Consider the following 18731-nt stretch of genomic DNA (forward strand, 5'->3'; position numbering starts at 1 on the left):
GGCCAGAATGGAAGACATTCAAAAAGCTCCAGAGCAGTCAAAGTGCTTTGTGTTTAGATATTTCTGCTACAGCCAAAAATGGGCTATCACATTTCACAGGTTTGGATTCAGGCTTTGTGTTGAACTGTAATAAGGAACCTCTGAGTTTTGCAGAAAAGTGATTTTCTTTCATTGGCCATGAAGGATAAAGTCAGGATAAAGACACCAGCATGAAATGCTACAACCCTTTCTCCTAACTAGAAAAAATGTTCAGTCTCCTCAAATGCAGGGACTGTACGAGAAGAAGATGTTGAGCTGTAAAATGCAGAACGAGGTGACAGCTATGCATTTTGTGGCTCTGGTTCAACAGGTTTTCCAATGGAACATCACCAAAACAAACAAACAAACAAACAAATAAATAAATAAGGGGCAAAGAAGAGAGAAAGTTGTAGAGTTATTTTTTGGGGCATGAGGAGGATTTTCTACTCCTGTCAGTTTTTCCACTGTAGCTGCAGGGGTTTGAGCACCAGCAGAATGGCAGGTCTTTACTTAGCTGAGAATCCCTCACGACATGTTAAATTCCCTTTCAGTTTAATAGGGGAAAGATAACTGCTTGTGAAGAAAATTATCAAAAATATGTTCAATTTAGACATTTTACTGAGAGACTGAAAGAGGGCTGTAAGCTCTTTGGACCCTGAGATACATAATTGCACATTTTTGTTAAGCTCTCAGCACAGTAACTTTTCAGGGTAGAGCCTTTGGTAGCTCCTGTACTTTGAAGAGTAAATAAAAATAATTCATAAGGGAATTCTAAATGCTGGATTTTTACATAAGGACAAGATCTTATTCAATCTGTTATTGGTCACTTGCTGGCTGCTGTTCCACCATTTCTTTAATTATGCCCATCATATATATGCTGCTTTTTTGGACTTCTTTGGTTGCCTTAAAGTCAGCTTATTTGTTATGTAGTAGGAAGGCACAACCTGAACCCGCTAAAATGTGAATCGATACCTAGTGGAGTTTCTGTTCAAATGCACTCAACCCCCACGTAGTTCTAGCTTTTCCTTCTCCCCAACGACTTGCCAAGCAAAAGCCAGCGTGAACTGCAGACAGCTATTATTAAGGGTTACCATATGTTACAGCAGGCTATCACGTCTTCTTAAAACAGCACAATTAAGCAGATTACAGCTGAACTGTACACTTGGATTGAAAAATTTTTGGAACGTTGGTGAGAGAAGGAAAAAGAGAATGAAATCAGGCTGAGGAATGAAGTCTTGCTTTGTACATGAACGCCTTCTTTTCTGGGGCAAACTCTATCTGATACACGCCTGAGATGCACGCTCCAGCTTCCACGAGAATTGTGCATGCAGCAGTGCCTTAGCATTTGCAACTCAAATTTCATTAAATCCAAGAATATCCAAAGGTGAAAGTCTTCACAAAATCGACCAGAAGCAAAAAGTGACAGCTAGTCTATAACCACCGCTCAACGCAAACCAAACGCTAAAAGCCAGTAGTGATCGGAAGCGCAGGAAAATCAGTTTTTCTGTGTTGTTCCCATCTCGGTGCTTGTGGAGACGGGTGGTGTCGGCGGAATTTCTTCCCTGCTTTGGGGAGCGAGCGTGCCCCGCACACGTGTGCCATCTTGCACACACGTGCACTTGCTCTCCCGTGACCCTGCCACGTGCCCCCACACACTCACAGAGTCCCTCCCTGATACACACACATACACGCACTCCTTCACATGTGCCCTCGCACACCCGCACGGCACACACCCCGTCACACACTCACCCCGTCACACCTACACGCCTGTTCTCCCCCATACGCTCCCCCCCCACAACTCTTACACGCTCTCTCTCACCCTCCGAGCGCCAGACAGGGTGTCTCACGCACACTCACACACCCAGCATCACACACAAGCACGCTTTTCCAGTCACACAGCGTGCCGGTGCCACGGCCCCTCACACACACACACACACACACACACACACACACACACACACACAGTCACGCCCTCCCCACACAGCGGGGCGGTTGGCGGCGGTTGGGCGGGCGGGAGCGGCGGCGGCGCGCGCCCCCCCTCACGCGCCCGGCCGTTCGCTCGGGCTGGGCTGGGCGGGAAGCGGGGCGGGGGGGGGGGGCGATGAGGGTGTGGGAGGTGCTCGCGCGCCGCCGCCCTTGCCGCCGCCGCCGCCGCGGAGGCCGGGTCGCGCGCGCCGCGGAGGCGTAAGGGGGCGGGGGAGGAGGAGCGCGAGCGCGTGCTGCTGGCAGGCCGGCGGCGCGCGCCGAGGCGGGCGCAGAGCGGCGGGGACGGGGACGGGGACGGACCCGGCGGGGGAAGCGGCGGCGGCGGCGGCAGCACCTCGGGCTCGCGCTGTGCCCCCGCCAACCGGCACCTCGCGCGGCCGAGCCCGCCCATGGGGCTGTAGCGGCGCCCGCTGAGGAGGGGACGGGGAGCGGGAGCCGGTGAGTTGCGGTACCGGGGGGCGTGCGGTGTGTGAGGGGGGGGGGGGGGGCGGGGAGGGCTCGGTGCCGGCGGGGAAATGGTGGTGCGAGGCGGGGTCCCGCGGCCGGGCGGCCCGAGCGGAGCCCCGTGTGTGTGTGTGTGTGTGAGGCGGGCAGAGCCGCCCGCCCTCCCCTCCCTCCCGCAGGTACCGGCGGCGGGCGGGCCTGCAGGGCAGCGAACATGGCAGCAACGGGGCCGGGGGAGAGGGATCGCTGCCCCCGGGGCGAGGATTGACCCCCCTCTTCCTCCTCCTCCTCCTCCTCCTCCTCGGGAGACCCGCTCCTTACCCGCCGCCCCGGTTTATCCCCCAGCCCGCCCCCTTCCTCACCCCCTGCCCGTATTTTCTCTCCCCCTGGGGATTATCGGATCTCCCTCCCCTTCCCCCTTCCAGGATTATCTCCCCCCCCCCCTTTAGGATTATCTCCCCCTCCCCGGATTATCTCCCCCCCCGAGATTACCTCCCCCCCTTCCTTGTGGGATTATCCCCCCCCCCGCCCCGCCGTGCCCCTCGGGGATTATCCCCGCTCCTCGGGGATGATTCCTCCCCTCTTGATCTCTGCCCCGGCCTTTCCCCGGTTATTTTCCTCCCGAGGAAGTCATCCCTCCCCTTCCGTCTGCCTCCGAGCGGGGAAAGGGGAGAAAACGTGGTTGTAAGCGGGTGGGCAAGGAGTTTTTCCCTCGGCGCTGCCGTCCCCCCCGGCTGGGTGCAAGTACTGCGGGCGGCTGGATGCAGGAGGTAGGGCAGGCACCGGGTCCAGCCCGTGGCGTTGTGCTCTGCCGGCAGGAAAACGCTTTCAAGCTGTCGGGGGAGATACTGGTGAAAGGGAGCCTATCTGGAGCGATGCTTTACGAAGAAGACGCGCACATGCACGGCTGGGTGGTGGATATCGAATGGTAACCACGAACTGCACGGGGAAAAGCCAAAAAAAAAAAGAACCAACGGCCTCCTCGTCTCTTTGAGGGGGGTACAGCTGTAACACTAAAATGTAAGCGGGGAGGCACGCGGATGACATTGCTGCTGCCCAGGGGTCAGAGCTGACTTGGATAGCCTCTCCGTTGGCTTTCAAGGCGGTTGGCTTAGGCTCTTCTCTGTGGCGAGGAGGAAGGTACCTTTCGCATCAGCTCTGAGGCTTATGCGGTTCATTACTGTCACTGTGCTGGCAGAGGAAAAATGAGTTCGTTCCGAAGGAGTAGAGATAAGGTTTATCTCGCGTATTTGGCACCCGCATAGGTTAGACCACTCTCTTATTATTATTCCTGGTCTTACTGCACAGGGGATCACTGGAGGAGAGTTGCAGAGCTCCTGACCATCTTGCGGCACAAGGCCCGGGATTACATCCATTAAACTTCCCCGACTTGGCTTTGGGAGGAGGAGGGACTGTGAGAAATTGTAGAGAGGCTAGGCAGCTATAAATAGCTGTCGGACTAAAGGAGGCTTTGAACAAATCTTAGCATACTGCTTCTGAACAGCTAGTGTCTGTTAAGCTGGTTGAGTTGACAGCAGCATCATAATGTTTCCTTTTATTTCTGCTGAGGTGGTTGGCTTTTAACTCTTTGTGATGTGACTGGTCCGTGCAAAGCTTGTCACAAAATTCTTCTTGAAAATGCAGTAAATTCAGATTTAAACAAAATGCTGACAATTGGAGTCTGGTTCGAGCTAATTGCAATGTGATTTTTAAATGACTCTTCAGAAAAAATCTTTAATTTCCTCTTTCCTCCCTTGAAATGTTTGGAATTGATGATCTTGCACTCCTTATTTTGTTCTTGAAGGATTGCACTATATAGATTACCTGGGATCCATATTGCTTTGGAAAATCTGCAGTACCGAGGCATGGTGTCATCCTAAAGCTGCTACCATTGTTAGGTTTTTATTTCCTTGTCTTGTTTATATGAGACACTTTCCTACTGTCCTCATTATTATTTTTCATGGAACCTTCAGCATCCGCCCCAAAAGTGCGTATGTTCAGCTTCTCTAAATTCTGTGCGCTTGCATGCGCTTGAGATCCTATGGATCACTGCTGCTTCAGCCTGTCTTGTCAAGAGCTACTTAATATGGAAATTATTGACAGATATACCATCGCAGCTATGTGGAATGGTGTCTGTTCTGCTGCTATATTAGTGGGCTAACTGTGCATGCCAGAAGTCTCCAAAATGATTGAAAAGCTGTTGCAACATATGTGCAATTGGACCTTTCTTGAACTACCTCTCATTGCTTTTTTCTCTTTAAACAAATAATGGAAGCTGTGCGCTTAAATCATGGTGTAATCACGTATGGATTTTTTAGGTAAAATGGAAATAATGAAGAAAGTAGTGAAAGTGTGCCTAGCCGTTATGAAAGAGGTCTGACAGAGAGGATGAATCTCCAAAACAAAACAAAAAAAACACACAATTTTAGGATGGTTCTTATTTAAAGCATACACCTTGGGGAGATAAAAAGGAGCAGAAATCTAGACAATCTAACTTAATACTTCTGGCAATTTTAGTTGATGTTTAACCACAGTAAAAGCAGGAAAAGCAAATAACCTACCAAATAATTTGGCAGGCTTTATTTTGAGCTTTTAAGGGTGTGATTGAGCATTGTCCTCAGAAACTCAACTTTTTCGATCAGAATCAAGCTCCAGCTTGAGATTGGGTCCTTGTGCAGAAAGAAGGGTCGGTGATATGGGGAAAACTTTGTAGTACCATAATGACAGGCAAAAGAACCTTCAGTATGAGTCTACTCATACAGTGACTCAGTCCCTGAATCACACTGTTTTTCTAAATGTGTTTATTTGTAGAAATTACTTACAGTTTTAGTGCAGTTTTAGAAAAAGTTTTGTGTCCTTTAAAACCTTGCTTTGTGCTGCAGCTCTGAGTGAGTCCGAGTTCTGACCTGATGTGACTGTTGCAGGCTCTTGTGAGTGCCCTCTGGTACGCTGTGCAGGACACTGATCTGTAGACCAGTGAAGCTTTCTTTATGTTGTAGTAAAAGGGGGGGTTTCTTTCTACTTAAGAGGCAGGTATGCAGCTGGGGTCGTGGTAATGCCTGTAGTAGTGCTTTAGGTGTTGCAGTCTCCATTTAGATGTGGAGTAAGTTAAGCTGTCCTAAGATTTGAAAGGGTAACAAATCCACGCAGGTTTAAATGGTATTGTCTCTTGTGTTCTGCGTTTAAGGTAAAGATGGATAAAAATTGACTCATCCTGGTTTGAGGGAATTGACTGATCGTGCTACTAGATGAGGAGAGAGCATTTGCTGCAGAAGGCATACGATAGGATGGACGGATGGGTTCTCAACACTACATACACCTGAACTTGCTTTTTGCCATTCATTCTTTTTTTTTTTTCTTTTTGAGTTGGCCTTGAATGAGATGGTTGTGTTTATCCTTTGTGGAAAGGAGAGCCAATAGAGGAGGTAAGGTGTGGGGTGAAGCCTTTCTTAAGAGGCAAAACAGGTTACTGTAGCGGGAGGCAGCACACAGTATATAGTCCATAAACTCAGTGCTATGGCAAACTGGAATGGGTTTGGCCTTGTACATGTGGTTAAAAAAAATGGACTTCTTAGAAATATCCTACAACTGGAGCAGCACGGACGGTATTGGGGTCATTTGTATGGGAGCACGTAGAATAGGATCACAGGATTAAGAGTGAGTGTGTCAGGGGAAAGTGGTTTTAGCGTCCTCTGCAACAGAAGAATCTCACAAAGGGTACAGGGCAAAAAGTAAGTTTCGTTCAGGCTTGCAGGTGAGAGGCAGAAGTACAGATGAGCAGGCCACAAACGCTGAGAGGAATGTAATGGTTCGTTTTCATGGGCATGAAGGTGTCAGCGTGACTTTTATGTCACAGGACGAGTAGTAGACAATGATTGTTTCAGAGCTCACAACTGATCTAAGATTTCAGTTGTGTGCACACTAGCTAGGAGAAGGCAGTGTCAAATAGCTGGATCAGTAGGTGTTTTTGGCTAGCTTACTACAGTTGTGAGTAAAGTCTTTACAGTCTGAGTTCAACAAAATGTCAGAATGATGGTTCAGGTTCAGTTGTAGGGGGAGAAGTTTAGATCACGTTTAAGATTGTCTTTGATTTCCTGGTCATTATTACTAACCATCTGCAGTTACTCTCAGGTTATACTAGAGCAAACTGTTGCCCTTTGCAGAGGGATTAACGAGGCATAGTGATGTGAATATGCTATTCTGTGGCTTAAAAATTGCCTTTTTTCAGAATAAAGCAAGCCTGAATTATTTAATTATGTCTGATGTCATTCTTACAAGAATAATGGAGGCAAAAAAAGAGAGGTTGGGAGAGGTGCTTGTCCTTATCAAATCATTTACATTCCTCTTTTGCGTTGATTAGTGTCTTTAAAAATGATAGTGAGTAAATTTACAACTTGTATTAAATAATAACAATTTGTAAGTGGAATTTTCTCTACCTTTACTTCATGTTTAGTTATTTCCAAGATCTCTTTGGTTTATAAACAAAATCCAACAAAACAAACAGGTGTTACATATTGAGAATACTTGGTATTAGCAACTGTTTGGTGGGTTTACCCCTGTTGGTTATCTAAAGAACTCATTCCAGTGTTAGTGTCTAGGTCTCATGAAAGCACGGTGGAAATTAGTAAGATAGTGAAATTGGATGGCCTTTCAGATTTATTGGCAACAAACGTTAAGAAATTACTTGGATCTGCTATTTTAAATGTATTGGGTAGTTTTGCATGCTGACAAGCAACCATTTGAGAATAGGAACCTCAAAAATCCATGCTGACTGCGGGAAAAGTCGGTAATTTTCACAAACTCTTGGGGGGAAAAAAAGGAACCAGTTCTTTGCGTATTGCACTAATACGTTACTCTCATGGCTTTTGCATATCCAAATTAAAGGATCAGTATTTCAGCTAAATTCACTTTTCCAGTAGGTGGAGACACAACTGTTGATTTCAAACAACTTCAGCCTTCACTTTTTGATTCCAAACGTTTTGTCAAAATACTGTTAAAATAATGAAAATTAGGAGGTAAGAAAAATTGCTTTTCTTTTCCTTTTCAGATCAGTTCATTTAAGTCTCTTTGCTGAGATAGCGTTGGCATTCAAGTATTGCTTCTATAGTAAGAGTAGCTACTGAAATAGTTTGCTTTTAGCTTTCTAATTAAAGCTTTATCTCCACCCACTGGTCAAATGTGCATTAATGAAAAGTTAAAGTGATACCTCTTTAAATACCTAAACAGGATAGAGGAAAGTAGATTGAGGGTAAATAGACTGAGGTAAACAGATAGGGTAAAGGTTTTTCTTAGTGCTAATAACACAGTATGGGGGAGCACTCAAATAAATCTCTAGGGGAATGAAAGAAAAATGCGTCAGCCATTCTAACTGTGCTATTACTTTCTTCCTTCCGTTTTATTTATTTTTTTAATGATTCCATGTTTGTTACCAGTGTTATGTTTGGAGATACGCATGCAACTATGATGTGAGAGGTTTTGTATATGCTGTATTTAAAACATCTCAACAGCTTTTTGTGTGACATTGCTTTATTTTTTTTTCACAAGTCAGTGGGCCAATTGGTAAGTCAGCCTTTACATATCTTCTTATTAAAATTCCTCCCCATGCCTTTCCTGATCCACTGTTGAAGTTTACAGAAGTCTTTTTGGCAAGATGCAAGTGCTTATACAGCAGAAGTTCTAAAACTGGGAAGACAAGCTGCAGTCGAGTGAATGAAATGGGTGAAAAGTTTCTTTCACCTTTCTGAGCAATTCTGGCTTACAGCATTGCAAACTGCTGTGCTGTAGCAAAGTATAGCGTTGCTGGACAGAAATTACTTGGCTGCTGTTAACTGTAGTCACTGCTTCTTACATCTACGCTTGCATTTCTTGGTGTCAGTAGAAGTGCAGGAGTGAGATGTGTAATTAACAATTGAAAGTTCAATTTATGCATTCATTGGTAAAGAACAGGCTGGCCAGGAGAAACTGTTAATTGAAACTTAATGTTTATAGAGTGAATGACTGGAAGGCAGTCATCTGACTGCAAATCATGCAGATACTTGGTGCTCTTTGCCGATCTACTGGTACAGTTTTGCTGCTTACGCTAGATTTGGTAAGCCAGAGCAGCCTGGGGTGAGCAGTGCTTGATTTGGTCAGTGCTGATGCTGGCGATATTGGGGCCAACTCTGTAATTTTTCTTTCATTCTTTCCTAGCTTTCCCCAGGGTGGCCCATTTGCTGCAGAGGTTCAACCTTGGCATGAAGCTGTTGTGTGAGAAGTTGTCCATCTAATTTTTTCTGACGTTAGCTCTGTGGTCATCTCATAGGTGTCTTGGCTCAACGGTGGTAAGATGGACTAAATTGGAGGCGCTATCTTTTGGGAAGCAAGATAAACTGGTAGCCAGCGTTAGTGTGTTTCACTCAGCACTTCTGTAATATCTGTTCTGCTCAGACAGAGATAATGACTGTACTTGAGCTGCTCTGACTGATGGATGAGCACCCTCACCCTGCTGCTGCCTGCAGTGATCGCATCCACTCCTTGTTGCCCGTGCAAAGAGGGAGGAATGGCTGGGCAGTTTTGAGGACAGGCAATGAATGCACTAGAAGAAATATTAGGAAAGGGGTTGGAGAGCACTGAACTGGCTGCTGTATTGCCTCTTAATGTTTGCACCTAATTACATAGGAAAAAGGTCCTCCCAAGTTACAGGTCTTAGGGATCAAGGCATCTTTAGCAGCCTTAGCTACTGGAATAGATGAGCAACTGGACGTGCATACACCGGTGAGAAGAGGAGAGATTTGGGGTGCTGAGAGGTCCGGAAAGGTGGTGGTTGGCTTATTTAAAGTTCTCAGCATGAAGTACAAGAGCAGGGAGCAGAGCCGCTCCGGTTTGCGGGTGGAAACGCGGCGAGCCCGCTCCCTCTAGCGGCTGTGCGGAGCTCCCGGCTCTGCGAGTGAGCTGCACGCATTGAAAAAGCCTGCCGTAGCCAAAATTTGTACTGCGCGAAGTCCCGGCCTCATAAATGGATCAAAAAAAGAGTCTCCCATCTGCACAGTCAGTTGCTCGGGAAGTCACTGCAGTCCGTTTGCTGGAACCTTTTTTGTTTTGCTGTTTCCTGGAAGCATGCGAGCTTACTGTTGAAGGGAATTTATCAGCTCTGAATTGAAGGGAGCACATTTAACTGCCAAATCTTGGCAAATAGCTCTGGAAGCAGCACAGCCTAACTAAACAGCAGCAGAGCAAGTGTGTAGCTCTTACCAAGTTCAGTCTGCAGTCTTCAGTCAGACCCCATGCTATTGCAGCTCAGGAAAGCTGTAAGCAGCACTGTAAAACTGTTGAACCTGAGGTCTTCAGAAGGCACTAATGAATGGGGAATGGAAAAGCAAAGGGCTGATCATTCAGCAGCTGGACTCACAAAGTGGAAGGTGTTAAGATGTTTTGTCTTAAGTCACGTGAAACTTCCAAGGGAAGTAAATGCTTCGTACCCAATTCAAAGCTTCTGGTATTGTTTCACACGGCTTCTTTCTAACTATTCAAAAATTGAGCTTCTGGTATCTAGCAAAGTTCTTTTTTTGTAGACAAGACATAAAGTTAGGCCTTGGTTGACCATACATCTTGTTCCTCCGTAAAAGCACCAAAACTGTTTCGAGACAGTTTTGTGTCACCGTGGGACTGTTGGAATGGTGTTGTTTGGTCTTGCTATAACTGGATATGTCGTTGGATTAAAACGCTTTATGCGGACTATTAAGCAAGCTAGAGCTCATAAGAATATACTGCTTTTATTTGTTTTAAAGTAATCTCATTTGCAAGGTACTGACAAAACCCTGTAGAGAAACTTTCAGTGAAACCAGTAGGAGTTTTTCTTTGGAATTGTAAGGATTAGTCTAATTACAAATTTGGCAAGAAGTGCTTTTGCGAGAAGTTCCCCAAACACTGCTCCTTAGCTTAGAATGCGTGGTGACTCTATGGGTAAGTGGGACTGTATGTCCATTCCTACTTGACATCTGGTGTTCTGCAGTCTTGCCAGTTACACATATCTGATTACCACCACCAAAAGAGGCCATTACTCAGAATGTGTACTCTCGTATACAAAATTATTCTCTCAGTCTTCAAATCATTATGAAACTTTCAGACATTTCAAATTTAAAAAAAAAAAATCCCTTGGGCCTCCACACCCCAGGCATAAGTGATTTTACTTTACAAATGTAATTACTGTACTTCCAGAAGGTAATCTCTCTGGACAGCCATAGACTAGTTTGAATTAGATTACTCTTTTTTTTTTTTTTTTTTTCCCCTTCAGGGTGAGTTAATACACTGAGTTTTATTTTTCTGTAATTACTTCAAAATTCAGATCACTTTTGATGCTTTCCACTCTTTCTTATTACTAGACTGGTATAGCTAAGGATACTCGCATTTTAAAGGTTACATTTGCGTGTTTTTTTTTTTTAACCTGTAACTTTTTCTCCCATTAGATATTTTGACTGCTCCTGGAGCTTATGTTATATCAACTTAGACTCAGTAGTAGTGTTTCTTAATTTGCAAATACTGGAAACATTTACTTAATAAGCAGAGTAGGTCTTAGGAGATACTACAGTCAAGAAAATGTTTTTCCCATTTTTCTTCATGAACTTCAGCAAGAAGGGCAATTCTCTGGATAGATGATTGTGAACCGTGATGGGACACTGATTCCAAAGTCCAATGCTTTTATATAAACGGCCTTTTTCTACTGGATTTTAATTGGTTTCAGAAGTAGCTATGCACTTAACCGCTAGATCAGAGAAATCTACGAAGATGAATATGTAAGCGAACCTCCTTGTTTGAGAATACAGCACTGCTTTGAAATAGGCAGAAGGAAATCTTTGGCGTTCTCAGGTCTAAGGACGTGACTTCCTGCCTGCGTTGAATAGATGGAGAGGCAGTTCATCTTAATTCTGTAGTTGGCATCTGGTCTCACAGCGCAGGAGCATTAAATACTAACATAAAAACTTTTGTTAAATACAACATTAATGGATAAAACTGGTTATGTGTGCACTGTCAATGAAGTCCTGCAGCCAAGCTGTGTAACACTTGATTCCATTACAATCCTGTAAGTATTTGGGTACTCCTTAATAAGGTAGGGTTTTCAAATGATAAGAACTTTCACTGGATCAGATCAAAAGGTCCATCTAACTCCATATCCTATTTCCAATATGCAGTGCAACCTCTGAAAGCATTCAGAATCTACCAGGAGCTAATATTAACATTATTTCTGAGTAGATTTTCAAGAAGATAGAAGAGAAGCCTTAGCACGTTTATTCTGGATGTCCATGTCTCTTGATAAGAAGGAGCTGGGACCAGAACACGTGGTGTCCGGATAGCCTGAAATTCAGCTTCCAGATAAAGAAGCATATGGTTCACAACTCAAATAACATCTTACGTAATTGCTCTGGACCTGCACATGAACAGCTTTCAGATCTGATTGTTTCATGGAGGGGACTGAAAACTAAGAAAGCAGAAAGACTGATAATGCTAAAGGCATGAGACTGAAAGTTTCCAGAGAGAAAGTCCACCTAGTGGACAAAGAAGACATCACATTTCACCATTCATTCTTTCTGTACGATTCTATAAGTTACTGAGTAGCAAGTATAAATGCAAGAGGATGATTTAAAATACCACCCACGGGTAAGCAGCAGTAGGTATGGCTGCCTGTGAGAAAAAGGCTCCTTATCATTGCACTCAAGACAGACCCTGCATTGAGACCTTTCTCCTGCTTAATGTGATGCTGCTCGATGTGGAGATGTTACCTCTCTGAACTGAGGGGGGCTGTTCTGATAAACAGGTTGGAGCAGGCAGGCAGTCTGTTAAATTCTCTTTAAAAGCATGTATTTTTTATTTTTGTTTGTGTGTGTCAATGTACATACAAAACTCTATGCATATATGGAAGGATTTTTTTATACGGTATAGCATTTGTATATATATATTAAGAATGTCTGTATGCATGTATGTATATATAAAACCAGGATGTTTGTGTATAAACAAAAAGCCTGGCACCCATTAGCTGTCTAGAAAAGTGAAAAAACAAAGTAAACATATATGATATTTTCCCCAAGTAATCTTCTAGAGTCCAGATAATGTTTAAATTGAAGCCTTTCTGAACTAGATGAGGTTTGTGGGATTCATATCCTGTACTTTTACATGATGCTTCCATTTCAAAAGTAGTCTCAACTTCATGGACTGGTATGCATATGTAAACTGCCTTTGTGCACTGGAGATCTGTTTGACTAAACATGAGAAACTTTTATCCTTGGACTGGATTACTCTTTAGTTTGTTTAAATAATTGATATGGATTTTCTCTGGAGTGCTTGATAAGTGAGATGTGATATGTGTATCTTTGTAGCCTGCTATGAGGATTGAGCCAGTGCTGGCTCCTGTTTTGATAATAGAGCTGGAGGTGAGTTTGCAGCAGATTAATGATTACCCATATATGTAGCTTAGGAAGCGTGTCAGACTAACCAGGATGCTTCACTGATTTATTTGCTTATTTTTTTTTTTTTTTTGCCCATTGCTGCATTCTGCCTAACGGTGTGTCCGGATGGAACAGCAGAAAGAAGTTTAGCCTCCAAGTGCTGGAGACTGTGTGCCTGTTTGCATACTTACCTGCTCTCCAGAAATTTGTCTGTTGCTGTGGGACATCTTTCTTCTGATCCCATCTTCCACACAGGCATCCTGTATAAGGTGACCTAGCCCTGTCTAATATCTTGGTGTGGCTTTAAAGGCTCTCCTGTGCCATCAGCGTGGTGTTCTAGTAGACACAAATGATGCAATGCGTTGGGGTTAAATGAACACTTTAATAGTTTGGATATGGGGTTGGTGGGTCATAGAAACCTGTGAGCCACATGTTGATAGTGGGTGGACATCTGAAGCTGAAGGGGAGACTGCTAGATTAGCAATAGAAATACTCCAAGTCAGACTGACAGTACTGTGCTTGGAAACAGATTTTCAACCAATCTGTTTGAACATGTAGATTATAAGGAAACAGTGCTATATTTTAAATTAAAAACATTCTTCCCTCTTTACATTGTCCTATATCTAGACTCAGAACTGTCAGCAAAATCTAGCAACTGGCTCATCTTTCACTCACTTCAGTCATTCTTCAAGTTCGCTATAATCAGTATTATTTGGAAAACACTTCCATGTTTATGGTAATACACAATGCCTCCTAAGATACCAGGAAATACATTATTGGTAGGTTCGTGGTTTAGTCCTCTGATGCAGGTGAGAAGGATGGAGTCAGGACTTTAGACTATCTTGTGTTGAAGGTGAGTAGGAAATGTGTTTTGGTCAGTGAGGTCAGCTTGATACAAGATCACAGAACCCAAGCGGTTGCTGCACAGAACAGAGGCGTAGTGCTATAGAAATAGTTTGTGCTACCTGTGGGAAATGTGATGACAGTGACCCAGGGAGATGTAAAGGGCTTTTTCCTCTTTGCTCTTCAGTGTTTCATCTTTTCACGCTTGTTGGGAAAAGCCAAGGTTCTTGTGTTTGATACCTTTACCAGTCAGTTCAAGGGGCAAAAAAGAAGCAGTGTCCCAATAAATGATTAAAAATATTTTTCCAAGGTGGCTTTCTTATTAACTTTGAACAAGAAATATAGTCACTGGCAAACCCCTGGTATGGGATAAGTGGAATATACAAGTTCTCAGCCTTGACATAAGTTGGTAAGTGTATACTATAAAAGTAAGAGCAGTTACATTACCAAGAACTTGATTAGGCTTCTTGAGGTTCTTTTTGTTCTTGGGATTTTGATTGTGTTGGGGAAAAACAAGTCTTTTTTTTTTTTTTTTTTGTCAGAAATAATGCAACAGCTGAGCTCAGAAAAAAAATAGGCCAACTTTTTTTTATCCCAAGTTGCACCAGGAGGGCAGGTCTTCCCCAAACTATTGGTACTTCTTGCTGAGAGAAGTGACAATGTTATATCTAACTTCCATTCTCAAAAATAGCTATAGTTTGATCTTCTGTTACCTTGAAAGTAAGGGCTGACTAGAGGTGTCTTTTTTTCCTGGTGAAGTAGCAAATCTCTGGGAAGAAAATTAAGATGAAGTGTAGCGTCTATGTACTTCTTGTATGGAGATGGGGAGGAGGAAGTAGTAAAAATTCTTGCTAGCTGTAGATTGAATACTGTCTCTTCAAATGGTGCCCAAAACCACTCTCATGCATTTGAAGATGTTGAATGCATAATAAAATTCAGGTTGTATTATATAGAGTTACTATACTTGGTTATCTCTGATCAAAATTAGAGTCCTGCTAAAGCTTTTATTGCACGGTTTTTAGAGTTCATTGGCAGCTTCCGAGTGAGTTAACCGGATGAAGAAAGGCAACAGAAGTGAAGAGTCGTCAGGACTCTAGATGCTGGCCATCTTTTAAAGCAGAATTTAAACATGTTGGGCAGATCTCTAAATATCTATAGCACAGATTGTTTTTAATCAAACTACTCATCCTCTTAATGCAGCTAAGAAGCCAGTTTGATTTTAGTTTCCGCTCTTTTTTTAAGCATTTGGGTATACTGAGAAAACAGGAGGAGTGTTTTCTTGGGTGAACAGAAATAGGCAGTGAATGGAAGGATAGTTGAAAACATTTTATTGGGCATGTTATGAGTAAGAATGACCTTTGTTCACAAAGAGGGTTAATCAAGAGTTATACTATGTGACATTTCACACTTTGTATTTAAATATATGCAAATTCCTCTTGTCAGCTACTTTTCAGGGGATCTGATTATAAACGTCAAAATGAATCTTTCATTCAAGTATGTCACTTCTTTCCTTTTTGCTCTTTTTCTCTGCAGTCATTCCCCAAAACAACTTCAGTGGATACCTTAACTTTGAAGTCATTGGAACTACTGACCTGCTTGCAGCTGAACATACAATCTTTCCAGTAATACTTCAGCAAGAACACATGCCTCCTATGTGAATCCCACTTCCCTGTAATATTGTCTACTTTTAGTCTACAAAAAGAAAGAACTTTTTTTGAGGCAGTAGTGTGAAATGACAGTACAACGAGTGGCAGGTTGAACCTGCTCAGCTCTTGGGAACCTGAGCAGCCAGCATAATGTCATCTTTCAGACAGGAGCGCCAGGCTGTATACATGAAGACAGGTGGAGCAGGCGGCAGTCCCATTTGAGCACTGCCCCTTCCAGCACAGTGAAAGCACTCCTTCAGTGCTAGGCTGTGTGCAGAAATGACACGAAGATGATCCTGAATTGATATGTTTCCCACCCCTCCCAAAAGTATTATCCAACAAAACCTTCAAAAGATGAAAATTAGCCAGCCCTTTTGTTAGAGGTATCTTTGTACTAGGTGTCAGAAGTAATGTATCTCTAAAATTTGGTTTGGGTGCTTTTACTGTAGTATGGGTCTTCCCTGGAATCTGTTTCCCTTCCTCAAAGATCACAGGACACTGTGCTGCATTAACTTTGCTGTTAGTATTCTAGATTCAACCGTGAGTAATTCAAGATGTTGTTTGTCCTGAGGAAGTTGGTGGATTCAATAATGCTTAATTTTATTTGAACTCACTATCTGTAGGTTCAGAGAAGACTGACACCTCATATGTTTAATGAGGTGTAAAATCCATGGGTATCAAACTCCATTTATTGCTGATAGTGAAAATCTGAAAATTTGAAGTGCCCAATCTTATCTTTGGATGTCTGCATGTCCATTTGCTTCCTACACTTCTTCCTCTTCTTTAGTCTAGTATATGTGTGTAACGTAGGTCAAGAGCAGTTATATGGGGCCCCAGTGTGGGTTTACAGGTACTGTCACAGCAAAGAAATGTGTAACAGGCACATGATGCAGGGAATTACAACGCACCTTGGTGTACTCTGCTTGAACTTGTTCAGTTTGCAATGAATGGTTGGACCAGATGATCTTGGAGGTCTTTTCCAACCTTTATGTGTGATTCTATGATTCTATTTAGCGCGCACACAAAAAATCACAATTCTGAGCATATGTGAAATTTAAGTAAGTGCATTTGTGAGTTACAGTTACTTTTTAATTCTCAGCCCTTTCAGCCATGATTTAATCCTATGTCGAGCTGATGTGATGCATGCTTGATTGTATCTTTTTCCTTCATAGCCGTTGATGTCCATTGTGCTGGACAGGAAGCTACTAATGAATTTGAGAAATTAAGTTTTAAATACAGAGACTTGGCTTATTTTTGGACAACTGCTGACGGGAGCTCTTTTCAGACCAGTCTCTCTGCTGTTAAAAGGAAAATGTTGATTTCTTCTGTGTGAAAGTTGGCTTCTCTGGGCCTGAAAACTTATGCTGAGAAGTGATGCAGTGTTTAAATCCTGACAGCACGTTTAGAAATACAGACACTCTGCCAGCATTTCTGCAGTTGAGAAAGCTTCTTTCATGTTTCAGCTGCTTTAGTCATTGAACACAGATTCCTCCTTGTGGAATCAAGTGTCGCTACTTTTTGCTACAATGGCTAGTTTCTGTGGAAAAATCCTTGATGCCATCAGTAAGCTTGCTTTATGAAAATTATGTTATATTAATGGAAAAAAAATCCCAAGCAGCGTGCTGTGCTAAACGCTAAATAAAAATTACTGCTAGATATTCCTCTAAACTGAATCTTCCAAAAGGAGTTTCAACGTGATGATCCGGCCCTTCTAATGGATCCCTCTGTGCAGACTGCTGCTACGTGGACCAGTAAGTCCAGCGAGTGGTTGCTTGGCATTAATGGATGGCTGGGCTTGTGCCTTTGTTACTTTGCCATTGGATCTGTCCAGGGACAGGTGTTCTGGCAGTCCATCTGCACGTAGTTTATTTTACATCTGTTTCCTCAAGTTATTTTTCCCCTCCCAGCTGGGCCAAAAAGCAAGCTAAGGTCCAGAATGCTTACTCACAGCTTTGCATGTGCACGTAGCTGCTATGTAATATGCTTGTAGCTGAGCTATCCCAATCTGGTAGTTAAGAGAAGTGCAAGCTCAGGCTGCTTTTTGAGGAGGGGCAGCCAACCAGTTTCTGTTCTGAAAGTGAGCCTTGTTCTTGCACTGCATGGGCAGCAATATGTGTGCAGGTATGCTGGGGGCCATGCTAACAAGACAGGGCATCCTAAAAAGTCAAAGCAGAACCATTTGGATTCTGGGTATGTGTCCAGGACCTATGTAGTGGAAAATCAAAGAAATATAACTGATTACTTGGGGCTAGGGGGGAGATGTCCAAAAAAACCAACAACCAACAAAAACAACCAAACAGGAAATTGCATTTTCTGAAAATGGATTATCTCTTAGGCTAGGTTTTATTTCAGACCTTTCAAAATGATGGGAAAGAACGTGGGTGTTTAGCTTCAATGCTGAGTTTGCACGAGCCAATGACTACCTCATCTATTTAATTCTTACTACCTTGTATGTGCCGTGTGACCTGTTGGCCGAGGTAGTATTTGTTTTCTTTGTTGCCAGTAGCTGTGAAAGTTATGAATGTTTTTTTGACCTTGTAACACCCAGAAAATGTTGGGTATCTTAGCATTATGGAAAAAGATATCATTGCCCTTTTAAGTTCACTCGGGAACTTGAGGATAACTTCATGTTAAATTATTCCACAGTCTTAAAGCCAGTTCTGTCCAAAGAACCAATTTATCCATAGGAGGGTACATCGCTCTCTTTTTATATATCTCTCAGGCCCAATACACTTCTGGTAAAGAGGAATTTAATGGGGAGTATAATAAGCAGCAACTACTGTGGATGGGACTGTCTGCTCCGAGAAGTCATTTAGTGTGATGAGACAGTCCTCTTAACTGCCGTGCTGAAGACATTGGCAAAGCAATTACTCTTTTCCAGGTCAAGACCCTGACTTCATAAAACCTTCTCGTGGAAAAGCCAAAACATGAAATTATTTATCTGTTGCAGTGGGATTCCAAGGTTGGGGATGCAGAAGAATCGCAGTTCCTAACCTGCTGTTTCTGATTTTACTTGGGAGGACTTTAATAGGCTATTTTGAGAGTCCTCTCCACTTCTATTCTGTTGGTGGAGTTATATTTGAAGTAATTTTGACTGCTGATACCCAAGTCACTGGGCCTAGAAACTTGGGCAAATCTGAGAGATTCCAGTGTCAAAAAAACGAATGGGGTTCATCCCTCAGCGAGGTACTGCTCGTACTAACATCTTCCTCTCGTCTCGCTTTCTACCCCCCTTCTCTGAGACCCATTAGAAATGGGAAGAAGTGAACAAAGGACTTGGGTCAAAGCCAAGAGAGTCTGTGGCTTTTACTCTTTCGCTGTGAATGGGATGGAAGACAGTTAGCATGCAAGGAGGATATGTATGAACTGCTTATAA

At 43.3% G+C, this 18731-nt stretch overlaps 1 protein-coding gene across 8 annotated transcripts in view; it reads left to right on the forward strand.

Moving 5' to 3' along the window:
* Positions 1-2257: 2257 nt before the first annotated feature.
* The window catches only part of PALS2 (protein associated with LIN7 2, MAGUK p55 family member), a 51571-nt gene continuing 35097 nt past the window's right edge, over positions 2258-18731 (forward strand). For 2 of the 8 annotated variants that reach the window (XM_080577885.1, XM_080577886.1), the window contains exon 1: positions 2258-2442. Coding sequence is in view for 1 of the 8 variants with exons in the window: in XM_080577879.1 (XP_080434005.1) it covers positions 5825-5873 (49 nt within the window). In the remaining 7 variants the exon portion in view is untranslated. Of the gene's footprint in view, positions 2443-3266; positions 3589-5635; positions 5874-18731 lie in introns of all 8 variants that reach the window. The other 6 variants (XM_080577880.1, XM_080577881.1, XM_080577879.1 and 3 more) reach the window with 5 other exon arrangements.

Source organism: Anser brachyrhynchus (assembly GCF_964034855.1).
Source record: "Anser brachyrhynchus genome assembly, chromosome: 2".
Classification (NCBI taxonomy): domain Eukaryota; kingdom Metazoa; phylum Chordata; class Aves; order Anseriformes; family Anatidae; genus Anser; species Anser brachyrhynchus.